Here is a 23740-nt window from a genome sequence, read left to right on the forward strand (position 1 = left end):
TGTTTTGGTTGCTAAATAAACAGCACCTACTTAGACCACATGAGGTTAGTCTATTTGGGGCTGAAACCAGCCTAAAATTCTGCATTGGATATTATAAGGTCTAACTGAGCCTAACACAGAAAGCCAGATACAGGGATTCTTGGTTGCTTCTACGATTTTCAGGCCTCTTGAATGGTTGATTTTGTCTTTGAAATTGGTCCACCTCAGAAACACTCTTTATCTTTGTATCAGTTTTCCATTCCAACATTTTGTGTGGTTTTTAAGTGATGGGGGTAGCATGTTTTTTGTTTTTATTTAATCATCTTATTATCTTTATCAACATTCCAGTAGTTTGAAGGGGGGTTAACTCATAAAAATATATAATGATAATACAGAAATTATTCCACGTGTCATCTTTAAACATAGGCAAATAAGGTGAAGTCCCAGATTTAAAAAATCCATGCTGTGCCTGTCATGTATAAATAGTGCTGGATTATATTTCCACTGAGTTATGCAAATAAAGTGTAGGTTAATGTTTTCTTTTTAGGACCTCAAATCAAGTAAAAATTGTCAGATGGGATACATTAACTCAGAACTTTTCACTAGAAAATAAATATTAGAACTAAAACTTGAGTGTGTTTCTGTAAAATAAATGTCATAGTTCCTACCTACAATGTACATGTGTTGGAACATAAAATCTTGGCTGAGGGGCAAAGAAAGCAAATCTTTGTCCCTTGTTTTGTGTCCAGGGTCATATACTTATTGTGTATGTACTTAGGCCAATACATTGTTACACTAGGTTTTAGGTAATTAGTCAGAAAATAATAAACCAGTTATGAAAGAACTCAACTTCTCTGTAAAGTCAGTGATTGTTTCTTATTCTTTGCTGAACGCTTTATTCATACTGAGTGGTATGCCAGCAAGCCACCAGCAAGAATGACAAGCTGGGGCTGATCTCCTAAACTGGATCTTTCTTCCTTTGTTAATGCATTAATATTTAGAACTGCACTCAGATTTTTGGGTCACTGCTGTTTGCTGCCAGACCCAAGTTAACTGTACTGCCTTCAACAAGTATTTCCAGGACAGTCTGAAACCTGAGTGGCTTAAGTCTATGGGAGTCAGGCTTTCTGGGCTCAAAGCTTAGCCCTATGCCTGTGTGTTAGGTGGTTCTTGGCTATTCACTATTCCACGCCTCAGTTTCCCTACCTCTAAAGTGGGAACACCACCAACAGTGGGGCTGTATCATCAAATTGTTGGAAGAATGAGGATAATCAGTGTAAAACAGCTCACCTGGCGACTGAGGAGTATGAGCTGCTCCTTAGGATTAACAGATTAGGAGGGTTAAAAGTTCCATGGAAGCCAATGAGTGATGAAAACTATATATTAGTGAGAACAGACCAGGTCTCTTTTGGGAAGGGGTAGGAGGGAGGTTGTTCCTCCTCTCCTGTTTATTTATTTATTTATTTATTTTCAAAAACTAAAGGGAAAAAAGCTTTAGGTAATAAAATAACATCTGTTCAGTGTGACTTGTCATGTGCATGCCTCCTTGCAATGAAAAAGTCTGTGAGAATTCGGAGCTCAGCCATGCTGGTGGTCTCCCCCACTCTGCCACCCCTCACACTTGCCCCCTGGCAGGGCTTTCTTTCACCCTGGAGCCCGTGGTCCTCGTCCCCAAATTGTTCTTATAAAAACAGTGCCCACAGCAACATGGAAGAAAGGCTTGTTTTAAAGAGAGACAGAGACAGAAAAAGGGCCCTGTGCTCCCTTATACCCCCATTTCAAACCCCAGGAAACACAGTTGGGGGGGGGTGTCTTTGAAGTCTCAAGGCATGTCATGAACAAACCCTGCTCCCTTCTTACCAGCCGTGCCTAACCCGGGCATGTGCAGCTTGTTCCAAAGATGTGGTTTCCTCAGCTGCTGGTGCTTGGAAGTTCTACTTGGGAGGTGATTTGGGGGGAGCAGGGCTGTGGAGAGGGGGAAAGAGGAGAGTGTGTGCACGCCAGCGATCACTCAGCCCCTAAGGTCGGGTCACCAGGGCCCTGTTTTCTCTTCCAACACGCTTATCTCTTTACAGCTGTAGCCAAACCGTCAGGTCTGTAATGATGGTTTTGATTACAGAGGCCAAGCGCAGCTGTGTGTGGTGGGCTGGCGCATTCGCCCATCCCCCAAGTCCAGAAAGCTCTTTTCCTTCCCCTCCCTGCGCTTGTGGTTTGTCATCTGTTCTCACAGAGCCCCCTTGTATTGGCCTGTGGCTTCCTGTTCTCAATCTGATCCAAATTTACCCTGTGAGGTATTTCCCTATGCACACCGTGCTCCCTCCGGACCCTCCTCCACACCCCCTCTTTGGAGGAAGGGTGGCAAAGAGGAAGAGAACAGTCTAGAGTGAATAGGTGTTGGCTGTGATCTTTACACAACCTGGCAGCTGATCCCACAGCTTGTATTAGCTCCACAAGTCAAACAGATGGAACAAATTGACAGAATCGTGTTCACTCACCCTGAGCTGGAGAAGCAGCTGAGTTGCTATTTGAAGTTGGGAGTTTGAATGTGTTTTCTCCCCTCTGAGTGGGATTTCGGGTTGTATTGGAGAACTCATGGCTTAGCACCCCACGATGGCGTGCCCCAGGTAGTAGGAATAGTGTGTCTTCCTCACTCTCCAGCTGGTCCTCTCTCAGCAGTTCCTGATGCTTTAGGCGTAGTCATGGGAAAGACAAAGGAAGTTTGTGTGTGTGTGTGTGTGTGTTTAAGGTAAAGCGTGTTTATTTGCTTCCAAGAAACAAATACCCCCTCTCCTATCTTGAAGCAATGCTTGCTACCAACTTGAAGTTTCATTTATGAAAAATCTAGATTTAGAAGAGAAGTAGAATGCCAAGGGTTTGGCTCCACATCTGATTTTCTTGTCCTGCTTACTGAGCTCAGCCCACCCCCATGGTACCAAGGTGGTTCTAGGTAAGAGTTGTAATATGTTACACATATTTGCCTTTTCTAGGACTTCAGGATGCATTTGACAGTGATTGGGAAAATGGGAAAATCATGCCAAACAATTATAAAAATGGATCAGATGATGGAGTCCTTGCCTACAAGCTCCTGGTGCAAACTGGCAGCCGTGATAAACCCATCGACATCAGTCAGGTACTCTCACTGCCCCACACCAGGGGAGTTTTGGGTGCTATTAGGCAGAGCTTGGTGCTGCTGCCATTTTGAAGTCTGATGGACAGCCTGCAGTCCCAGTTTGTTCTCTTCAGGCCTGAACATCGAAGCTGGTAGATAGGATATTCAGTTGGCTCTTAATGCACTTCATCCCACTGGCTAATTTGTGATTGCAGGCAAACCATAGGGCCTCACTTTGCTCTCTTTCGGATGGCACAAACAGAACACAGTGAGGCAGTGTAGGATGTCAGAAGTGCTGTTTTACATTATTTTATTTTGTATTCTAGTGCTTGTCATCATGCTGGTCTTGTATATATTCAGACTTGGAAAGATGGATTCATTGAGTCAGTTGAATGAACAGAATTTGAGGTGTATAGATGGGGTAGGAGATAGGAGAAATTACCAAAGTGTTGGAGAACCAAGTGTTGGTTGAACCAAGGCATAGAGAAGGAGGACAGCAGATCGCTCGGTTATGAGTGAGGCATCCAAACATGCAAATCAATGGGAACTGAGTGGACTCACCTTTCTGCTCACTCCCCGGAAAAAAGGTATCTCTCTTTGGCAATTCTCCAGGTGCATGTGCAAGTTCCCTGTGATGCTGGGATTCCAGCATATCTCTTTAGATTCCTCTGGCATGTTAGCAAGGGTGTTGAGCCCTTATGATTTCAGATGAGTCCAGCAGTACTACTGGCTTTCTGAGGCCCTAGTCCCTCTGCTCTTCAGGCAGAAAACCAGCATGCTGATGATCTTCCCAGCAGCTCTGTTTATCATCTCCCTTTTTTAGCTGGCATTAAAGATGATAGATTTACATCGTACGTTGTTCAGTTATTATGGAGGGGGAACATTGCGCTTTACAGTACACGCAGCAGGCTGGCAGGGCTGTCAGAGGTGTGGGAAGAGGTGCTGTTTGAGAGCTAGTGGGAGGATGCCCAGATACTGAGTCTGCTTTAGGGGCCAGGGGCACCAAAGAGTACATATGATTGGACCAGGCCCCCGACATCATTTCCTCCACCTGGGAGGAGAGAAGCTCATGCACTGAGGCCATGAGCCATTCTAGGTAATCCCAGGGATTACTTGAAGACACACAATTGTTACATATCCTGTAGATTAATTGAATCCAGATCCCTGAAATTTAGTTCTCTCACTCTCCTCCTCTCTTTCTTCCTTCTTTCGTCCTCTATTAACTGCTGTCACTGGTGTTTTCATTTTGTTAAAAAAGGAAAAGAATTGGAACCAGGCCTGAATGTAAAGTAAACAGGAAAAGTGTATAATAAGTGTGTGTGTGTGTATTACAATTTTACACCTAAGCAAAGCCCACAAGACCCTACATTAGAAGACTGTAGTTTGGGGCATGCCTAGGACTTGGCATCCTTAATCTGACCAGTCCTCTCAGCAATCCGATTTCTCAGGAAGACTGTGGTGAACTCTGCTCTCCTCTATCTTTGTGGCGATGGACATTTTTTGAACACACAGGTCATAGGAGGCTAGTGTTAGCAAAATTTATACAGATGTTGTTTTATTTTTATAGCTCTCCTCCATTTACTGGGTGGCATTTCCTTCAGTGTTAACAACAGAGGTTAACTGCACACAGACGTGTACAGGGATTCTTGCCAGGTTTCCCCCCCCTTCCCCTCCTATAAATATGTTTCTCCAGATTGTTCATTCTCCGCCTTGGCTGCAGACACTCTTTTAGCATTCAGATTTAATTGGTTCAGTCAATTCCTGGGCCATCTGCAGAACTGTGTGTTTGTTATAAACACGCTGATTATTGCATCCTCCGATGAGTACATTTTTAAAGAAACCAAAGGTGTTCTGATAGGATTTTCTATACTTCCAAACAGTAGGATTTTCTATACTTCCAAACAGTGGGCATTCTATTCTTTGTTGCAAATGCCAGTGCAAATCCCTGCTTCCTTTTTCTCTAGGAGGAGCATGTTCACCCCAAACCCCATTCTGAATGCCCCTGTTCTCCCGTTTTGCAGTTGACTAAACGGCGCCTGGTGGATGCAGATGGCATCATCAATCCCAGTGCTTTTTATATCTACCTGACTGCTTGGGTCAGCAATGACCCCGTGGCTTACGCCGCCTCCCAGGCCAACATCCGGCCTCACCGTCCAGAGTGGGTCCATGACAAAGCTGACTACATGCCAGAAACCAGGCTGAGAAGTAAGTAGCCTTCTGTCAGGAGCCTGCAAGCTCAGAGGCACCTACCTTGCTCTGTAACATTCAGTCACACCCCCATTCGTTGACACTAGCCAGGGTTCAAAAGTGTAAACAGAACAATATATTTCTTTTAGTTTAAAACTCTGGGAGACAGATGAGGATGTGTAATGGAATACAACCCATGCTCTATCACGGCTAGAAATAAGAGTCTCTAATCACAGTTTGTAGTTTTAACTTGGAGACGTCTACCAGGCTTCTCTCTCTAATGCCAGCTGTTCCATGTGAAATGAAAGTTGGGGACGCCTCCAGGTTGAGTGTTATTTTACTATTACAGAGTTTTATCACTGGGAATTATATGTTTATCTTAACTTTGTCAACTCTGGTGTTGAAGGGATTTTTGGCAATTGGGTTATTCCTATAAGCCACCAAGCACCTGTACTCTGTCAAAGCTGTTTAAACCAGAGCAGAAAAATCTGTATACAACAGCGTCCTCTTCCTTTGTCCTCTCAGCCTTGACTTTGAGTGGTGGTTCTGTGTGGATTTAATTTGCATATTTGTTAGAGGTATTAGTAACTTATACCTTGCTTATTAGGCCAACTGAGGATGTGAGAAAGAAGACGGTGTGGCCGGAGAACAAGCGAGTTGTGCTTCCCGGTATCTAAACCCCAGAGCCTGTGGCAAGCAGCCAAGGCTTGTCTTAATGAAAATTTATAGTAGAGATTATAATAGGGCAAATCATGTTTAGCAAGTCAACTGAATGACCCCAAAGGGTCTGGAACACACAACGGCAGTAACTAAATGCTTGTTGTGTAAGGATTTCTTCCCCTGCTGCTGAAGACTTAGCATTGCATTAAAAAGGAAGCATGGAAGGTTTAAGTATGTTAGATCCCTAAAAGGATAAGAAAGTTAAGCATTTTTGTCAGCAAAGCATGACTTTTGAGTTATTTTGTTCTCATAAGTGACTGAGTAAAGCAGTTTAAACTTAGTTTTTTTGCCTGTGTCAGTTGAACAAAAACTGGTCTCACAATTTCATTCTTAGGTTGTTTAGACCTATTACAAAGAGTGACTGCGTCTAGAAGTTTAAATCAAGGTTAAGTAAACAGATCACAGGCTCCCCCTACCACCAAAGAAAGAAAATCAAAGGTTGATGAATGTTAAGAAATTTTAAATCAAAGATTAAAAATGTAGGGGCCCAGGGACTATCATCTGTAATTTTTGTCCTTTATGTCGAAAGAAATGCAGACAGTGGGCTTCCTCGTGGAGATCTTTGCAGTCGTGGAGGCTTGGGGGACGCACATCTGCCCAACGAGGAGAATTGGTCTCAGCTCTTTTCTGCTGGAATTATACCCACTTGTCTTTCTCAGTTTTGCAAGGAACCCCTTAACATGGCCTCTCTGCACTGCATCTCTTTCCAGTTCCCACAGCAGGGCCCATCGAGTATGCTCAATTCCCTTTCTACCTCAATGGCTTGCGTGACACCTCAGACTTTGTGGAAGCGATCGAAAAAGTCCGAACCATCTGCAACAACTACACGAGCCTGGGGCTCTCAAGCTACCCCAACGGGTACCCCTTCCTCTTCTGGGAGCAGTACATTGGCCTTCGCCACTGGCTCCTGCTGTCCATCAGCGTGGTGCTGGCTTGCACGTTTCTGGTGTGTGCTGTCTTCCTCCTGAACCCCTGGACGGCTGGGATCATTGTAAGTTTATTCTAAGGGTCTTTGTGGAAGTCACATTCCTTTCAGCATAGCTCTTTCTGCAGGCGGGAAGTTTTGTTTATGTCTGGGCCTCTGGAGGAGGGTATAGATTGCATCATTCCATACTATATTTATTCTGCTTGAGGTGGGAAGGTTCATGGTTAGGTAGAGTCCTTAATGGCTTTAATTTTGTGTCCCCTCTCCTACAGCTTTATACATTTGTGTAAAGATAGCATATGTTCCATTAATAGCTCTGAATGTTTATTAAATACAAATACCCAGAGCATAACTAATTTTTTAAAGTATTTTATGTGACTACATCCCAGACCTAATATATAGGAAGTTCTTCTAAACAGAGGGGTAATTAGAAAAGTTAGGACAGTGGTGCATGGGTGAAATGGTTTTCTGGGGTGAATGTTTTAACTCTTCAGGGAACTGACAAACTAATGCAACTAATCTTTTTCCTTTTTTTCCATCCTTTCTCCAAGTATAACACTTTCAGATTTTTTAAGTAAGTTTTCATGTACAACCTAATAAAATCATGGCAGTGTTTAAAATTCCATGAACTGTGGTATAGCCTTCAAAATGCCAAAATTATAAAAACAGACCAGTTCTTGTTTCTGTACGGTAACTGTCTGTATATAGCAGGTATGTTAAAAGGTAAATGTTTAGTCTGTAGGAGTGTTCACAGTCCTTAAGAAATTGATGTTGTCCATCTTTCATTAGCTATTGAAAGAAAGGAAAGGAAACTTTCATTAGACTGGTCTTTCTCCTTCCACCACTGCCCACATCTCCATCCCCAAGAAGGAAAACTCATTCTCTCCTTCTCTTACATCTGTGTCAAGTTTATTGTTTTGTTTGTGTTTTCTCCCCTTTGGCCCAAGCAACTCCCAAAGTTGACCTCACAGATTATCTTTCCATCTCCCTGATAAATTTTACAAGATAGATGAAAGGCAAACAAAAGCTTGTCCTTGGGTATATCTGTTCCTTGTGTCCACCCCAGCTGCTCCACATTTCTTCAAAGTGAGAGATAGTAATCTGACCTGCATCAATTGACTGCTCATCCCATCTCCTGCTTAAGTCACCCTCACTTAGTCCATTGGCTCTCCGAGCAAAGCATAGCTACTTTTATGTTAAAGTAAAAGTAAAAAGGATACATGTAAAAAAGTAAAAAGGATACATGTCATTCTCTCCACTTTCTTTAGAATAGAGTAAGCAATCAAAACTCTAGTTGCAACTCACTTACATCAAAGGATGCCCTCTGATGATTAAAATCAAAACAGGCCCTCCCTGGTGGCGCAGTGAGTTAAAAGCGCAGTGCTACAAAGCCGGCCACAGCTGCTTGGGTGCGAGTTCAGTCCCAGCCCTGGAGGTGATTCACATGGCACAGCAGACCTCTCCTGTCTGCCTGCTGCCCCTCAGCAGTGTTCTTTGTCAGTCTGCCCACTCTGTCTCTGGTGAATCCTCTCACCGCCCCTGTACCTCTGGCCTGACCCCAGTTCTGTATGCATAACTAAATAAATCTTTAAAAAATAAAAAAGGGATCAAAACAGAAGAAAATATTTTGTTTTAAGTTAGGTTAAATGTGTGTCTAGCAACAAATCCATATTTATGTGATTCTTTGCAGCTGGCTCAGGTGGAATAGTTTTGAAATTCTTTTGCCTGTTAGAGTAGGAATATTAAGCAGTTTACAGTAGAGTACTAGCCTTTGTCTTTATGTTTTTCAGCCTCCCTGTCCCAAAGTCTCCTGTGCCAGCAAGGAGATATTAAGTGAGAAAGTAAAGGCAATTGTTCAAGCAAATCAGTGCCTTCGTTGTACTTGGGTTACAGGTCTTTCTCAGTGCTGGGTCTGAAGTCAGGCCATGTCAGCTCTCTTCACACCTGACCCTATTTTCAAATGCTAGGGTGTGTTTGTGTCCAGCCACTCACCCACTGTTTCTTCTTCAAGGTGACAGTCCTGGCTCTAATGACAGTGGAGCTCTTTGGCATGATGGGACTCATTGGAATCAAGCTGAGTGCTGTGCCTGTAGTCATCCTGATCGCATCTGTCGGCATTGGAGTAGAATTCACCGTGCACGTGGCTTTGGTATGGGAGAGGTTTGCAGCAGAATCATTGTGAATAAGCAGCATACTTCCTTTAGTTCTTTTAGCTTCCAAATTGGGACCTTTAAATTTCATCCATTATCAAGGAACAGCACATCTGATCCACATCACCACAAAAAGTCTTGGTCATAACAATTTCCTGGAATGACTGAAATTTGACCAGACTCCTCTTTTTCATGGGAATCTTTTAAGGAGCAGGGCATTAGAAGTGAAAGTTGAATGGTCTGTGTCAGCAGTAGGGAGTGTTGTCAGTGGGCCAGGAAGGAGTCTGCTTATTTGCTATTGTCATTAGTATCACCTTGAGTCCTACCATTGTTGGTTTTGTTTCTGAGACAGATTGTGTGTGTGTGTGTGTGTGTCTTGTACTTATACATATGTGTGCATGAATGCACTCAGGCTTTTTAAAAACCGCAGCAGTAAAGCTGGGGATAAAATGAGACCACACTGACAGGCTTGGTAGAAATGGCATAATTGAGGGTGAGGCAAGTTGGCAGCCAAGGAAGTGCCTTGAGGCCTGTGAGCAAAGGCCCAGGTGCTCACTGCCAAAAAACTGGCTCTTCCTCATAAGCCCACCCAGTGCTTTCCACTTCCTGGCCTCAAATTCATGACAGCAGAAAGTAAGATCTAGTGTTGCACTAAATAGGAATGCTTTCCCCTTTCTTTCTAGGCCCAGTCATGTGAAGGCTTTGTTGAGGAAGCTAAGCTTCAGCTGTCTGAGAGAAACTCATTGTGTACATTTATCATGAATTTGTTCAAAAGTCTCATAAATTATGTGTAAATGATATGCCATCTGCAGTTGTGCTTATAGCCAAGTCTTTGAGGTGATTGGTAGACATTCAATAAATATTTATTGACTAAATAAATACTGGTGTTTGGAATGCCTCACTGGAAACCTAGCATTGGACTTGGGGCTAATTACTTTTAGCCCTGCTTCTGTGTATCAGCTCTTGTGTATCAGCATTGAGTCTTTGGACTTAACATGTGACAGCTTTGTGTCCTACACAGGTTGTAGTACCTCACACGGAGTCTTTCTTCCAGGGCCTTTTTATACAACTCAGTGATTTGTGAATTTACATGTTTCAGAAGATATGTGTTTTTTGAAGTTCTCCCATTCCCCTTCCCATTTCTTCTTATTTTAGTGTATAGTAAAAAACTGAGAGTCTAGAAACAGTATTTTCTAAATTTTGAAGATGCCTGAGTTACTTCCCCCTATTGAACTGGGAGAAAGGAAAGAGTATTTTTTTTAAAAGAGCTTACCAACCTAGAGCTTAAAAAACATGTCAGCCACACCTTGCATTGGAATTAAGAATCTACATGGCATTTTATTTGATGCCCAGCATATCACCTTTCTGGTAGCTAGCACTGCAGATATGGGCATCAGAAAAGATTTTCACATTGGAAATTCTGACTACTGTACTTAAGTCATAATGGCACACTGGGTTCCCTCAATTGAGGTAGCATGAACATAAATACCCACCCAGATGGTGAATAAACAATTAAGAATGTCTGTTGCTCATGCACAATTTACTTAGGAGATCCTCAAGAGCCAACTTGATATTGAGCCTCGAGCCAGTTTGATTTTCTGAGCTGTAACTCTCCTCAGTGCCACTTAACTCTCAGTGCTACTTACCCAAGTCTCCACCAATGATGTTCTCTTTGCCCTCTATGTAAGTGTCCCTTTGAAGTGGGCAGTTACTGCTTTTACAGTACTGCAAAGTAATGGCATAAGTGGGTGATATGAACTTCTTCCATGAGCATCTTTAAGAAATCAGCGTGTTCCTGTAGGTTCCCTGAGTCCATGATGGAAGCTGTCTATGAGAGGATAATCCTCTCCCAACCCTTATGGCCTCCTTGTCCCAATGCAGCACGGAGCAACATGGTTTCAAATCAACATGATGTTTTGCACCCAAGAAAAAAAGGGCTAATATACTGATTCTGAAATCCCAACTGTAAAAGACTGCATGCATACATGGAACCCACTTCAGGGGAAAAGCAAGAAAACTCCTAACTTACTTGTCTGCTTCGATTCTTCATTTATTAAGAATAACCTTTCTGTCCTCACACAGGATTAATGCACTCTGCATTATTATTTCCACTCACACAGTAGAAATGCACTCTGCAATCTCCTCGACTTTTAAGGAGCTACAGCCTCCAAAATCCCTGATCCCACAATCCCAGGGCAGCCTGGCCTTAAAACAGAGACAGAACATGTGCCCAGCTTCGGCCTCCCTCAGCCTCCCACTCTAGAACCGCCAGGGGGTCTAATATTAAAACAGCCTGGGTCATATTCTCAAACCCATAGTCTATTATTCCGGACTTACTGTAAACTCTTCCCATATAGTATTAATAATATCCTTGTTGTAGAAGAACTTCAGCGAAGTATATAGGAGGTAGGTTATACTTTCCCATAGTTAGAATAGCCATGGTATGAATTTACTGTCCTGTATTTGTTTTCTGAAACCATCGTGATAATTAGACAAACTAAAACACACTTGTTTGAACACAGTGACGGAAATTCTAACTTCAGCATAATCATGAGCCAAATAAGTATTAGCACGCAGTTGCCCATAACAATGAGCAAATAGGCCATTTGGAAGTAAGCTCTTGACCATCAGAAAAACCAGGCAAAGGGGGAGGTCACTTGAGTTGGGGAGAAAACATAAGTTAGTAGCAGTGGAAAGAATATTTTACTCTCTTCTGTGTAGTTTTGGTGCTGCTTTTAAATTGAAGGTGAATGTGTTTTTCATCTGTTGTTATTTAGGATTTACATCAATGTCAAATATGGCTCAGTCTCATGAACTGGTCATTTTAGTGTAATCTAGCTTCAGCTAGTTGAACTACCTTCCCATCACCGCACAGGAAGACCTGAGAATTCTGCCCTGGCAGAAGAAAGCAGTTCACTGTGTTTAAGACAAAACTGGCACTGACCAAGTTGAGCCCAGGAATCTGCTGTCTGATCATCTGATCTCTTCTCTTGCACAGGCCTTTCTAACAGCCATTGGTGATAAGAACCGCAGGGCTGTGCTTGCCCTGGAGCACATGTTTGCACCTGTTCTGGATGGTGCTGTTTCTACTCTGCTGGGAGTGCTGATGCTCGCTGGATCCGAGTTTGATTTCATTGTCAGGTAAGCAAGAGTGGAGGGAAGACTTGTTTTAAAAATCATAATAACTTGTTCATATAGTCTTTGTTCTTTAATTACCTTCTATATCTGATAGATTGCAACATGTCGTCTTTGTCCATGTGTTCTTAAGTCCATCCCAGCTTTTTGGGGATATAATTGACAAAAAATTTCTGTATTTCAGGATTATAATGTTGTGGTATAAAATTCATAAATACATTATGCAGTGATTACATTATGCAGTGATTACCACAATCATTTTCTGAATTTATTAACTCAGAGATATGCTCAGAGGTATAAAGACAAGCTCCCTTCTAAAGCTGCCTTAAAGAGAAAAATGGGGGCTTTTAGGCTGGTAGTAAAGGCCACCTTGAAACTGTAGGTCCATCCAACCTCCCAGTTACTGCTATCCCAGATTAGAGAGCTCTATAGGAAGAAATGACTGTGGTTCTCATTACTTGAACAAATTTGACCTTCACTTCTCTTTCAGAACTATTGAAAGGAAAAACAAAATTGTCACCTAGATTTTTTTCTTTTGATGTGCCTAGATATCATACTTTCATTCCCCCAAAGATTTAGGAAGCATTTTTATGTGTGTGTTTGGTGTCAGGTTTTAAAAGGCTAAGCCTGTTTTGGTTACTTCTCTTTGGACCTCGAGGCAAAAAGTTCCTGGTGAATTTAATGATGAACGTGACTTGGTGAAACATAAAGGTCAAACCTTTCTTTTGAAAAGAATTTGAGAACTGCAAGGAAAGAGTGCTTTTCTTCTCCAAATAGCCTCTGAAACTTTGCGGAGTAGCTTCTTTTGACTCTGACACGACTGCTTTGTGGAAGGGCAAGTGAAAAAGATAGTCAGAATTGGAACCATGGCAAAGTAGAACTGAAAGTGAGAAATGACTGGATAGTTGGGGATGTTTCCATAATCTGGATAAAGAGTGTGTACCTATGATAGTAGGCCTTCCATTTTCAAGTAGAGAAAAAGAGTGTTAGCTTTAATTATAGTGATGGTTTTATTATGGAAAAAAGATAATCCATTAGTATGTGACATGTCCCACTGGGCAGCCCAGCACCATGAAGATTTAGCTTGCCAGATTGCAGAGTTTGCTCGCTCAAGTTTGGTGTGAGTGAAGAGGTGAAATAACCATTCATATTATAATGTAGGCTAGTCTTGCTCAAAATCATGCTTGAGGTTCATGAGCACATGAATCCTCTGAGGCTCTAAGAAATACATTTTGGTTTTCCTTGTGCGTGGAGAGTCTGTATTTCTAACCAGTTCCCAATCCCCAGGTGAAGCCCAAGTTGATGGCCTGCACACAGTGGCCAATCACCTGGCAGACCTAATAGTATCTTCTTGTCTGCTAATAACACTATGCCTAGGTTAGGTCACAGTTTGAATCCTGTCTAGGTTTTGTTTTAAGCTCTTAATTTGACTTGAATTTTCCTTTATTTCGTGAGCATACCCTTATTTGGGCATTTATGTTTGTTCATTGAGGGAGTTAAAACTCTGTGTCTAGTAGAATTTCTTTTGAATAACTTCTCATTCAATACAAATGTAATGAGCACTTCATAAAGACATTTTGCACACAGCATGTACCCAAGGCGACTTTCTCCTCAGGGGGAGGAATGGAGGATAAGTTCACAGACAATTCAAAATGATACCCAAACAAGGGGTGTGATGGGATCTTAGAGAATCTGTTTTAACCTGTGGGTGATACTAAGGGAGCCACAGAAGGAAGCCGAGCCTGAGTTAGAACAACCAGCTGGGACCCTTGAAGGCAGAATCCCAGGACTCATCTGACCCCTGACTTCTTGTTCTCTCCCAGAGATATCAGGGTTTTTATTTCAAGCACTTAAAAGAGCTTCCCATTTTCTAGAGCTGGATGGATTAACCAGATAAAGCCCTCACTAAGGTCCACTAAATGAGCAGACGCTGTATACACTAAGCCGTCAAAAATCTAATTGGTCTGTTTATTCTACAGTTAGATGGATGGGATGCAAATGTCTTAATGCCTGCTGCTGACATATGCCTCCCCCTAAAGTTCCAGCAGTTTACATTAGAGCAAGACATTGGCCTCTTGGTTTTTACTAATGTAGCTCAGAAGTTTCTAGTGTTTACAATAGCCGTGAGGTATTTATATTTTTATAGGGCATTCTCTCTCCTTTCATCTAATGTCAAAACATATAGAGACCTGGTATAGCTTGGTGCCTGTTCCATTTTACGATCAAAAAGAACATTACCAGATATCTTGCCTTTCTTCTTCCCACAATATCATGGCCTCACCCAAAACCCAGCCCATTTCCAGCAGAATTGCCCTAGAAATTGTTCATTAGGAAAAGATGCTGTGTTCGTGTGGCAGCCGCTCCCTCCAGCTGTGTGGAGGAGTGTGGGCCTGGGGTCTCCCCAGCTGACAGGTTTACCTTGGTATTCATGAAAGCTCCCAGACCTTAGCCCTCAGTGGTGGGAAAGCAAGGCCACTTGTGCACTCCCCTCTTCTTCATGGTGCTACGGCCTTTATGTTTGAATTGGCTGACGCAAAACAAGAGTATTCAGAGATGCTAAATTGTTCAACAAAAGATTGGCCCACAGAGCAGCCCGCCATTGTGGACCGCCCTCCCCCGCAGATGCCCTGCACCCACAGAATGGGCAGCGCTTTCTTTGCAGAAAGCTGGTTCCTGTTCTGAAAAGGTTGCAATGGGAGTTATATGGTAAAACGGGAACTCACAGAATTCTAGGCAGAAAGTTGTGATTAATAAAGGCCCAGGGAAAGCCTTACCTGATCCGTTGGAGACTTAATTAGAGCTTCTGCTCTAAGATGCAGAAGCATTTCACAGTGGATTAGCTGCCTGCAGAAGTGGGCCGCTTTTCCTTCTGGGCTAAATTGTTTAAATTCTACACCCTTCACTTCATTTGTTTGCTTCTGCTGGGTTTTCATGGACAGGGCCCCTCTGCATTGTATTTGTGCTTTCAGTCTGCTCGGCCATTCAGTTCACATTCCATATTTTTGTGTTTGTGTAACACATTCATAAATAACATTACATGCCATGAGATTTCAGTAAATTAACAAACATTTTTTTTCGTCCCTTCATGAACTAACACTTTGGGTTGTGGAAGGTATTCCTCAAAGTCACAAGGTTTAAAAAAAAAAAAAAAGAACTAAGCTAATCTTGTGCTAAAATTTGAACTGCAGTTTTGTAACAGCCATTCACCGGTGTGGGTTTTGTTAATTTGGGGTTTTGATGTGCTGCAACCTTGAGGCACTGAAGGGCAGTTTAATTTACTTTTGTCACAGTAAATATTCCTGTTCCCCTTTTATCTTCAAGGTATTTCTTTGCTGTCCTGGCAATCCTGACGATCCTGGGTGTTCTCAATGGGTTGGTTTTGCTTCCAGTTCTTTTGTCCTTCTTCGGCCCATACCCTGAGGTCAGTAACTATGTCAGGCGTGATGTGCCGGCCATAGTCCACCTGAATGCTGTTTTCCTGGTGTCACTCTTAATTTAGATATTTAATGATAGCCACATCTACTAATGGCTTACTTTTTCAGTAAGCACCTCAATAGCCAGGGCTTTTATCCTCTTCCGTTTCATATGGTTTTGGGCATGTAGCTCTGCTTTGGTTTGTCTTTTCTTAACCAAGTGTCAGGGGGCCTGAATCTTGTAGGTCTATATCAACGAAGCACTTTCCACTCAAGATAAATATCTGGGTTTAAACAAGAGTAAAAAGGGCACAGCCCAGCTGTCAAGCTGGAGGATCCCAGAAGTGATAGATTGGGACTGGGGGATGCCTAGAGGTTAGTGTGAGTGGTGGGGGCGTGTGCGGAGACCCATGAATTATATACCGTGCTTTGACCCTGAGTACAGCCAACAGGTAAATGAATGATTACACTGTTCATATGGAATCCTTTAAACAGGTGTCTCCGGCCAACGGGTTGAACCGGTTGCCCACCCCTTCCCCCGAGCCACCCGCCAGTGTGGTCCGGTTTGCCGTGCCCCCTGGTCACACGAACAACGGATCTGACTCCTCTGACTCAGAGTACAGTTCTCAGACGACAGTGTCAGGCATCAGCGAGGAGCTGCGGCACTATGAGGCCCAACAGGGCACTAGGGGCCCTGCACACCAAGTGATCGTGGAGGCCACAGAAAACCCTGTCTTCGCCCGCTCCACCGTAAGTCACCCCACAGGGCAATCTCTGACTATTCTGAGCAGGAAAATTACTGTTTGCAAAAGCAAAGGAGAGGTTAGCTTGAATCATACAAAACTGCCATTCTCTGACTCTTGACTACAAAAATGACAGTTTCATATGGTTAGCTCTCATAGTGCTCAAAATGGGCAGGGCAAGTAATAATAGTACCTACACAAAGTGGGCATGTATCTGTTTCCATCAAAGTGTAGCTTGAACTTAAGGACGGACCAGAAGCAAAACTTGCCTTCCCTCTCTTTTTCACTTTTTTTAAGCTGGCTGTCAATTTTTCAGTATGGTATTTTGAAAACTGTAGTGGTATTTTTATTGTCAGAAAAAGTGATTCTTTTTCTCCCTTCCCATTTCTGTTGTCTTTAATTGTCCTTAGTACAAAATTATTTCTGTTACTGTTGTCTAAGATTTTGCCAGAAGCTTTTGTGGCTGCAAGCGCATATTCTAGGTGGCTAGAAGGAGCAGAGATGCTGAGAACCATCCCTGAATGCTTAGCCTTTGGTAATTCAAGAATGCCCTGAGCAGCCTAGGAGCCCCCCCTTCTCAGAGGCTGCAGGAGCTGCATCCTGCATTGTCTCCCCAGGATGCTCTTGGCCCCCCAGACTTGAAGCACAGCCCACAAAACTTACGGAAGGTTCTAAGGCTCATGTTGCTCCAACTGGGGGCCTCCTGCTGTCCCTCCAGGAAATGGGTATTCCAGTCCCAGGCCAGAGCAGCCCTTCCATGAAAGAGAGAGAGGCCAACCAAATAACCTAAATTTTCCTCCTTTTACCCCCCGTGACGATGCCTGCTGAGTTGCAGTGTGAATCTGGTTTTGTTCAGCGGGAGCCTAAAAATAGGTACAAGCTGAACGACTTTGAAGTTGGTCACGGTCCTTTTGATTGATGTGGCCACTGTGTTGCTCCATGCTTTGTATAGAGACCCAGAAACCAGATTCCTAACAACCAGACAGAGCTGTGCTGCCTCATAGAACTTTCCACGCAGTACAAATACTTTCTCTGTGCTCTCTAGTACAGTAACTACTGGCCATATGTGACTATTGAGCACTTAAACTCTGGCTAATATGATTAAGGTATTGCTGCATTTTGAGATTTAATTAATTTAAATGTAAATAGTCATATGTTCCTAGCAGCTGCAATAGCGTAGATATAGATAGTCCTGCCAGCATCCCATATTTGGGTACACCAGGACCAGAGTTCAGTTTGCGCCCATCTAGCTGGACTAGGCAGGGTGGGTTGGTGGACTTTGGGAGTAGGACAGCTCAGGCTTTGTCCACCCACAGCCCTATATCTGTACTCCATGGCCATACCCAGCCAGCCAGCTGTGCTGAAGAAAGCTTAGACAGCATCCAAATAAGGTGCTTTACTCTCAATAATAGTGGAGATTCTAAGAGAAGGGGCTTTTTTTTTTGTGGGAAGAAGGGCCCCATTTGCTCCCCAGGGCCTCTCCCAGTCCTTGGTGGATTTGACTGAGCTCTCAGTTAGGAAGAGCTGAATGTGGGTGGCCAAGCAGAAACCAGAGCCAAGAGGGAGGGCTAGGGGCGGGGGAGATGCCTGCCTGGGGCTCACACTCAGCCTGTCTTAACCTGCCCTTACCCTCTACAGGTGGTCCCTCCTGAAGCAAGACATCACCCACCCTCAAACACTCGCCAGCAGCTCCACTTGGACTCAGGGTCCCTGCCGCCTGGACGGCCAGGCCAGCAGCCCCGGAGGGAACCCCCCAGAGAAAGCTTTCGGCCACCCCCCTATAGACCGCGCAGAGACGCTTTTGAAATTTCTACTGAAGGGCATTCTGGCCCTAGCAGCAGGGACCAACCGGGCCCCCGAGGAGCCCGCTCGCACCACCCACGGCACCCAATGTTCACTGCCATGGGCAGTTCTGTGCCCGGCTACTGCCAGCCCATCACCACGGTGACGGCCTCGGCATCTGTGACTGTTGCTGTGCACCCCCCGCCTGCTCCTGGGCCCGGGCCCAGTTGGAACCCCCGAGGGGGGCTGTGTCCAGGCTATGAGGACTACCCTGAAGCTGATCACAGGCTGTTTGAGGACCCCCATGTGCCTTTTAATGTCCGGTGTGAGAGGAGGGATTCCAAGGTGGAAGTCATAGAGCTGCAAGACGTGGAATGTGAGGAGAGACCCCGGGGAAACAGCTCCAGCTGAGGTACGTTTGACCTGTGGGCAGGGAGTGGACAAAGGGGGGCACAGAGAACCAGGCCCTGGTTCTACAGATGGCAGTGATCCTGGGCATTTATACCAACTGAACCCCAAGGCAACATTAACATGTCCAAGCTTTGTCATCCTTGAGGAACCAGTTGGGTCTCTCCCCTTAGTGTTAATTTATTGAGGATTGGTGCAACTTAAAGAAGCTAACAGCTTCACCTTTCACCTATTTTTCAGTATTTCTTTATCATACATATGATAAAGAATGTATGATAGATGCACAGCTCAGTGCACATTTACAAATTGGAACATCCATGTTGCCATACTTTACCCAACCCTCCACTATCTTGATTTCTGTGCCATGGATCAGTCAAGCCTATTCTTGTACTTTACAAATAATGGGCTCATTTACTGCTTAGTTTGACTTCCTTTTGTTTTCTTTTACAGGGTGAGCAAAATCTGAAGCAAAGAGGCCAAAGATTGGAAACCCCTCCCTCTCCCCCACCCCTTGCCCCCCCCTCTTTCCAGAACTGCTTGAAGAGAACTGCTGGGAGTTTCAAAGACGTGCTGCACCAGAAGAGCGGTTCATTGTTACTGTAACCAACTGTATTATTTTGTGAAATATTTCTATAAATATTTAAGAGGTGTACACATATGTAATATAGAAGGAACGGATGTAAAGTAATAGTATGATCGGGTTTCTCCACTCCTGCCTGAGTGGGGTGTGAAGGCCACGCAGGGCCCTTCCCTGTTTGTACATTGGTCCCTGTGCCACAACCAAGCTTAACTTAGTCTTAAATTCCAGCATATGTTGCTGCTGCTTAAATATTGTATAATTTACTTGTATAATTCTATGCAAATATTGCTTATATAATAGGATTATTTTGTAAAGATTTCTGTTTAAAATATTTTAAATTTGCATATCACAACCCTGTGGTAGTATGAAATGTTACTGTTAACTTGCAAACACGCTATGCGTGATAATTTTGTTGTTTAATGAGCAGATATGAAGAAAGCACGTTAATCCCGGTGGCTTCTCTAGGTGTAGTCAGATGCAGTTCTTCAGTGTGTGTGTGAACACGTGTGTGATTTCCCAGTGTGCTATACTGTGATTTATGGGGGTTTTTTTTATTTGTTTGTTTCTTTTCATTGTCTGCAACCCCTAGTGGGTTCTCTCCTAGCCAGGCTGGAAGAGTCAGGACATCTTTATTGCTTATTGCTGGCAGAGGGTGAACCCTCAACATCACCTTATCGTTTTGCTAGACTTACTTCAAGTCCAGGCCTCTCTGAGGATCATTGACTACCATCCTGGCACCCCAACTTATCCCTCAGAGAAAATAAGTTCCTTCTCAAGGATCATTATTATAGACATTGAAACTCAGGGTATAGAGCCCACATCTGTAAATCTTCATTGGTGTTAAAGAATTAGAATCACATACTTAGTTGTGGACCTCTGCTGGACCATGAGTGTGTACTCTAAAATTTGCCGCTCCGTTGTATGTACCTCTCTCATCACACACATATGCACACACACATGCGCACATACGCGCACGTGAACACACACACATCACCCTCCTCCCTCTACACACCTCCCTCCCCCAATTTAAGAATGGATTAGAAATATTTTGTAGACAATGATCCTGCTACTGGTAGAAAAAACTTAACTTTGGGTCTGCAATACACCCAAAAGTGATGCTTTGTGTCCCTACCCTTAAACTCCCTCTCTTTCTGAATTGCACAGCTGGTGGCAGCTTTCTGGATCTGTTTGCATTTTTTTAAAAAAATAGTGAGCATCTGCTATGGTGATTCAGAGTCAGAATCCTATAGGATGTGAGCTTCAGAAGGATCCTTGTCAGTGTGTCAGTATTTTGGGTCATACCTCCCAAATGAAGCATCTCCCTCATCTCACAATTCTTAGTGTTCTTGCTATGTGGCATTGATTGAAGAGCAGGACAGTGCTAATTGCATGTACCCCTCTGAAGAATGTTTATCAACCAGGCATAGTTTCTAAAGAGTTGCTTCTATATCTGTTCTGTCATCTTGCTCTGAGGTTTGTTCTTCCTCATCTGATAGGCAGAGACCAGCCGATATCTGCGGAGCACTTGGTCCCCAGACTAAGCTACTGTCAGAGTGCACAATGGCAGCCCCCTTATGCCCTACTGTTTTACATGGAAAATCTTAATCAAAAGACCAAGGACCCCCAGCAGTACCAGCAGTGTAGTGACCTCAGACCCTAAAACTCTCCACGAATATGTAAGATAATAAATGGAAGCCACCTGTGCCTGCTAGGTTTGTGTGTGTTAATATGCCAGGGGCCCTGATCGCCCCACTGCTACTGTTTGGTGGCTCTGTCAGCCACACTGTCTGTCTACCTAACACCCAGCTCTGCTCAGAAAACTTAGGTCTTGTGTTCAAGAGAGAGAGAGGATGGAAAATGATGAGGCCTGCTTCCCTCTGGCTCTGGGAGTGGCCGCCCTCTTCCTGAGCTCAGCAGTGACAGCTTGCACAGCCCCTCCCTGCTCGCTCACAGTGAAGAACCTGTTCTGGGCTGGCAGGCAACTAGAATTTGTCTCTCTCTCTCTTTTTAAAGTAGTTTTATTTTGTCTGTCTTGTTTGTTCATTTGGATGTTTTAATTTTTTTTTTAAATCTTTGCTGATATTTATAATTTTGTATCATAAGAATGTTTTCCTACAGTATTTGTCATGCCAGTTTATAACAGAAAAAAATGCAGGGATTTTATTTCTATTGGAAACACTATTACAGCTGTGTTTTACTTTTGAACAGAAGTTTTATTTGTATAGAGTGCTTACTAATGTTAAATAGTTCAGAGTATATAACATTTTCATTAAGGACTCATGGTAGGTTTTAGTGTAAGGAGTTAAAGGAAATAAATATTCAAACTGGGTCTCATTGTCTGCCAGTTTTGGTGGAAATGGGTTTGTGTCATTTCAGTTACAAAGATAAAAGTATGCCATATAATTTATTTATATGAAAATTTATTTTTGTAGTGTACATAGTAGTCGTCAAGTTTTTTGACAGAAGTATATTTTTAAAGAATTTATATGTGATGAATCCGTAATGTCTGGAACTTTGCTGAGATGTGTGGGGCACACTTTCCATTGTAAAGTACAGCAAGGAAAAGAAAATGTTAACAGTGTTAAGAGAGTGAGATTGAGTGACTATTCATGCAATTATGAAATGTGTATTAGTTACCATTTGTGACCTAGTGTGGTTCTCATTTTAAACTTTGGAAGGCAAAAATGTACAAACTCTCTAAATATTAATGTTCAAACACTGATAGAAGTTCTAACATGAATAAAAAATAATATAACTACTTGGTTATGTCCTTGTTTATAGAATGTTTTTTAACTAAAGTATTGTACTAAGGCACTTTGTGTGTTGGGCCACCAGAAATGTTGTTCTGTCACAGCCTTGTTAAATACTCACTTTTTATTCTACTCATGAAGGTAATATTGCTATAAGAAGAGTTACCTGTTTATTTTCTGACAGTAAGGGAGTTCCTAAATTACTCTTCAAATTGGTCCCTCCAGCCTGTCATCTCTCATCATTCTCATTTTTTGCACATGATGCTTAATAATTATTATAAAGATAAATACAATGATTATTAAAATAAATGAAATTGTCATACTTAAGTGGTATGGCTGATAATATGGGGCTGATTGAACCTGATTCAGACTGTTATTTTCTGAGTGTTTAGGGTATGATTATATCTTGCCTTCATCACAGCCATGGAAAAAATTGGACCAGGAATATCATCCCCATTTTACAGCTGAGAACAAGGAGTGGTAGGGAAGAAGTCGAGACCCAAGGCAATATAATAAGCATGTACTGAGGGATCAGCAAACTACAGACCCTGGGCTGCCTTTTGATTTGTCAAGATTGGTCAAAATCCAGATACTCCCACTGGCTGCAACATAGTCTGGATGGCCTGTGAATCCTAGAATACTGCTAACTGGACCTAAGAATTTGATACCCCATCTGAAGAAAAGGTCATCAGAGATGGCTGATGCTCACATAGGCTGCGGGTTGGCAACATCAGCATCCCTTACAAATTTGCTAGAAAAGTAGAATCCCCAGTGCTGCCCAAAACCTGCCAATTCAGAAAATCTGGTAGGGAGAACCAGGAATCTGAGCTTTAAGGGGCTGTCCTGATGGTTTTGATGCGCCCGCAGAGGTGATTCCTAAATTCCTTCCAGCTGAATATAGTCATAGTTCTATAATTTGTCTCAGGCTACATGGCCATTGCAGGCCAGATCTGGAAACAACATAGATCCCAAGCCCTGTGTGTGGTCTTTTCATAAAAACACATGTTCATCTGTGGGAAAGAGCCTAGACCCTTGAGCTTTGTGTCTGGGAGTCTGGAGAGAGGCATTCCCTTTCAGTGTTCTGCCACTGTTAGGGGGCAGAAGCTCTGTTGCTGCCTGCCAGGGTTCTTTGTGGGGCTCCTGATCTTACTGGCAAGGCAGGAAGACCACCCCAAACTGTTTCCAAATCCCACCTTCTGACTGATGAGGGTTTCAGTTGAGAATCCGACTTAGATAATTCATTTGGAGTCTGTCTGCCCCTGTGTAAGTTAAGATGACATGTGTCATCTTAACTTATAATGATCTCATAATGATGATGAGGTCAAGACCAGAAGGGGGCACTGAATCAATTGAAAGAATATCAGGAAACCCTGTGACACTAAGATCCAGTTCAATCACCACTCAGACTTCCCAATCTCCAAGGATAAGGGCCCTCTTACAAATGGATGAAAGAAGCTATGGGGAGATTTTGTACTCATGTACCCCTATGTCAAGGCATTTGAGGTAATAAATGCAGTAAACTGACCAAGGAGTAAGATGCTCTGGTAAAATAATGTCCAAAAAAAAAAAAAAATGTTAAGTAGGGTTTTTTGTAAAATCTCATCTTCCTACCACCTGATATAATCAGCTATCTGTTCCTAAATCCCTTCAGTGTTGGATTTCATAGCTAGTAGTTGGTTCTTTCAAAAGTCATCAGAAATACTTACTGAGTAAGTATTTTGAAAATACTTAGTATTATGAAAATACTAAGCAAGAAAAATATTAATTGCAGTACTCAGAATTCAATTTGAGCAATGCTTTCTCTTAAACACATTCTATGCCAGTAAATGAGCATTGTCATCCAACTTGATATTTTTTAT

General features: G+C 43.0%; 1 protein-coding gene across 4 annotated transcripts in view; it reads left to right on the top strand.

Annotated features, from left to right (window-relative positions):
- PTCH1 (patched 1) overlaps positions 1-22064 on the top strand; it is a 67734-nt gene extending 45670 nt beyond the window's left edge. For all 4 annotated transcript variants that reach the window (XM_004684916.2, XM_012726433.1, XM_012726435.1 and 1 more), the window contains 9 exons: positions 2967-3109; positions 5110-5293; positions 6706-6986; positions 8932-9069; positions 12069-12211; positions 15527-15626; positions 16114-16368; positions 18000-18555; positions 19002-22064. In XM_004684916.2, coding sequence (XP_004684973.1) covers positions 2967-3109; positions 5110-5293; positions 6706-6986; positions 8932-9069; positions 12069-12211; positions 15527-15626; positions 16114-16368; positions 18000-18554 — 1799 coding nt within the window. In that variant the 3' untranslated portion in view covers position 18555; positions 19002-22064. The remainder of the gene's footprint in view (positions 1-2966; positions 3110-5109; positions 5294-6705; positions 6987-8931; positions 9070-12068; positions 12212-15526; positions 15627-16113; positions 16369-17999; positions 18556-19001) is intronic.
- Positions 22065-23740: the final 1676 nt, after the last annotated feature.

The sequence above is a fragment of the Condylura cristata genome, unplaced genomic scaffold (assembly GCF_000260355.1).
Source record: "Condylura cristata isolate star-nosed mole 26May11 unplaced genomic scaffold, ConCri1.0 scaffold00017, whole genome shotgun sequence".
Lineage (NCBI taxonomy): Eukaryota > Metazoa > Chordata > Mammalia > Eulipotyphla > Talpidae > Condylura > Condylura cristata.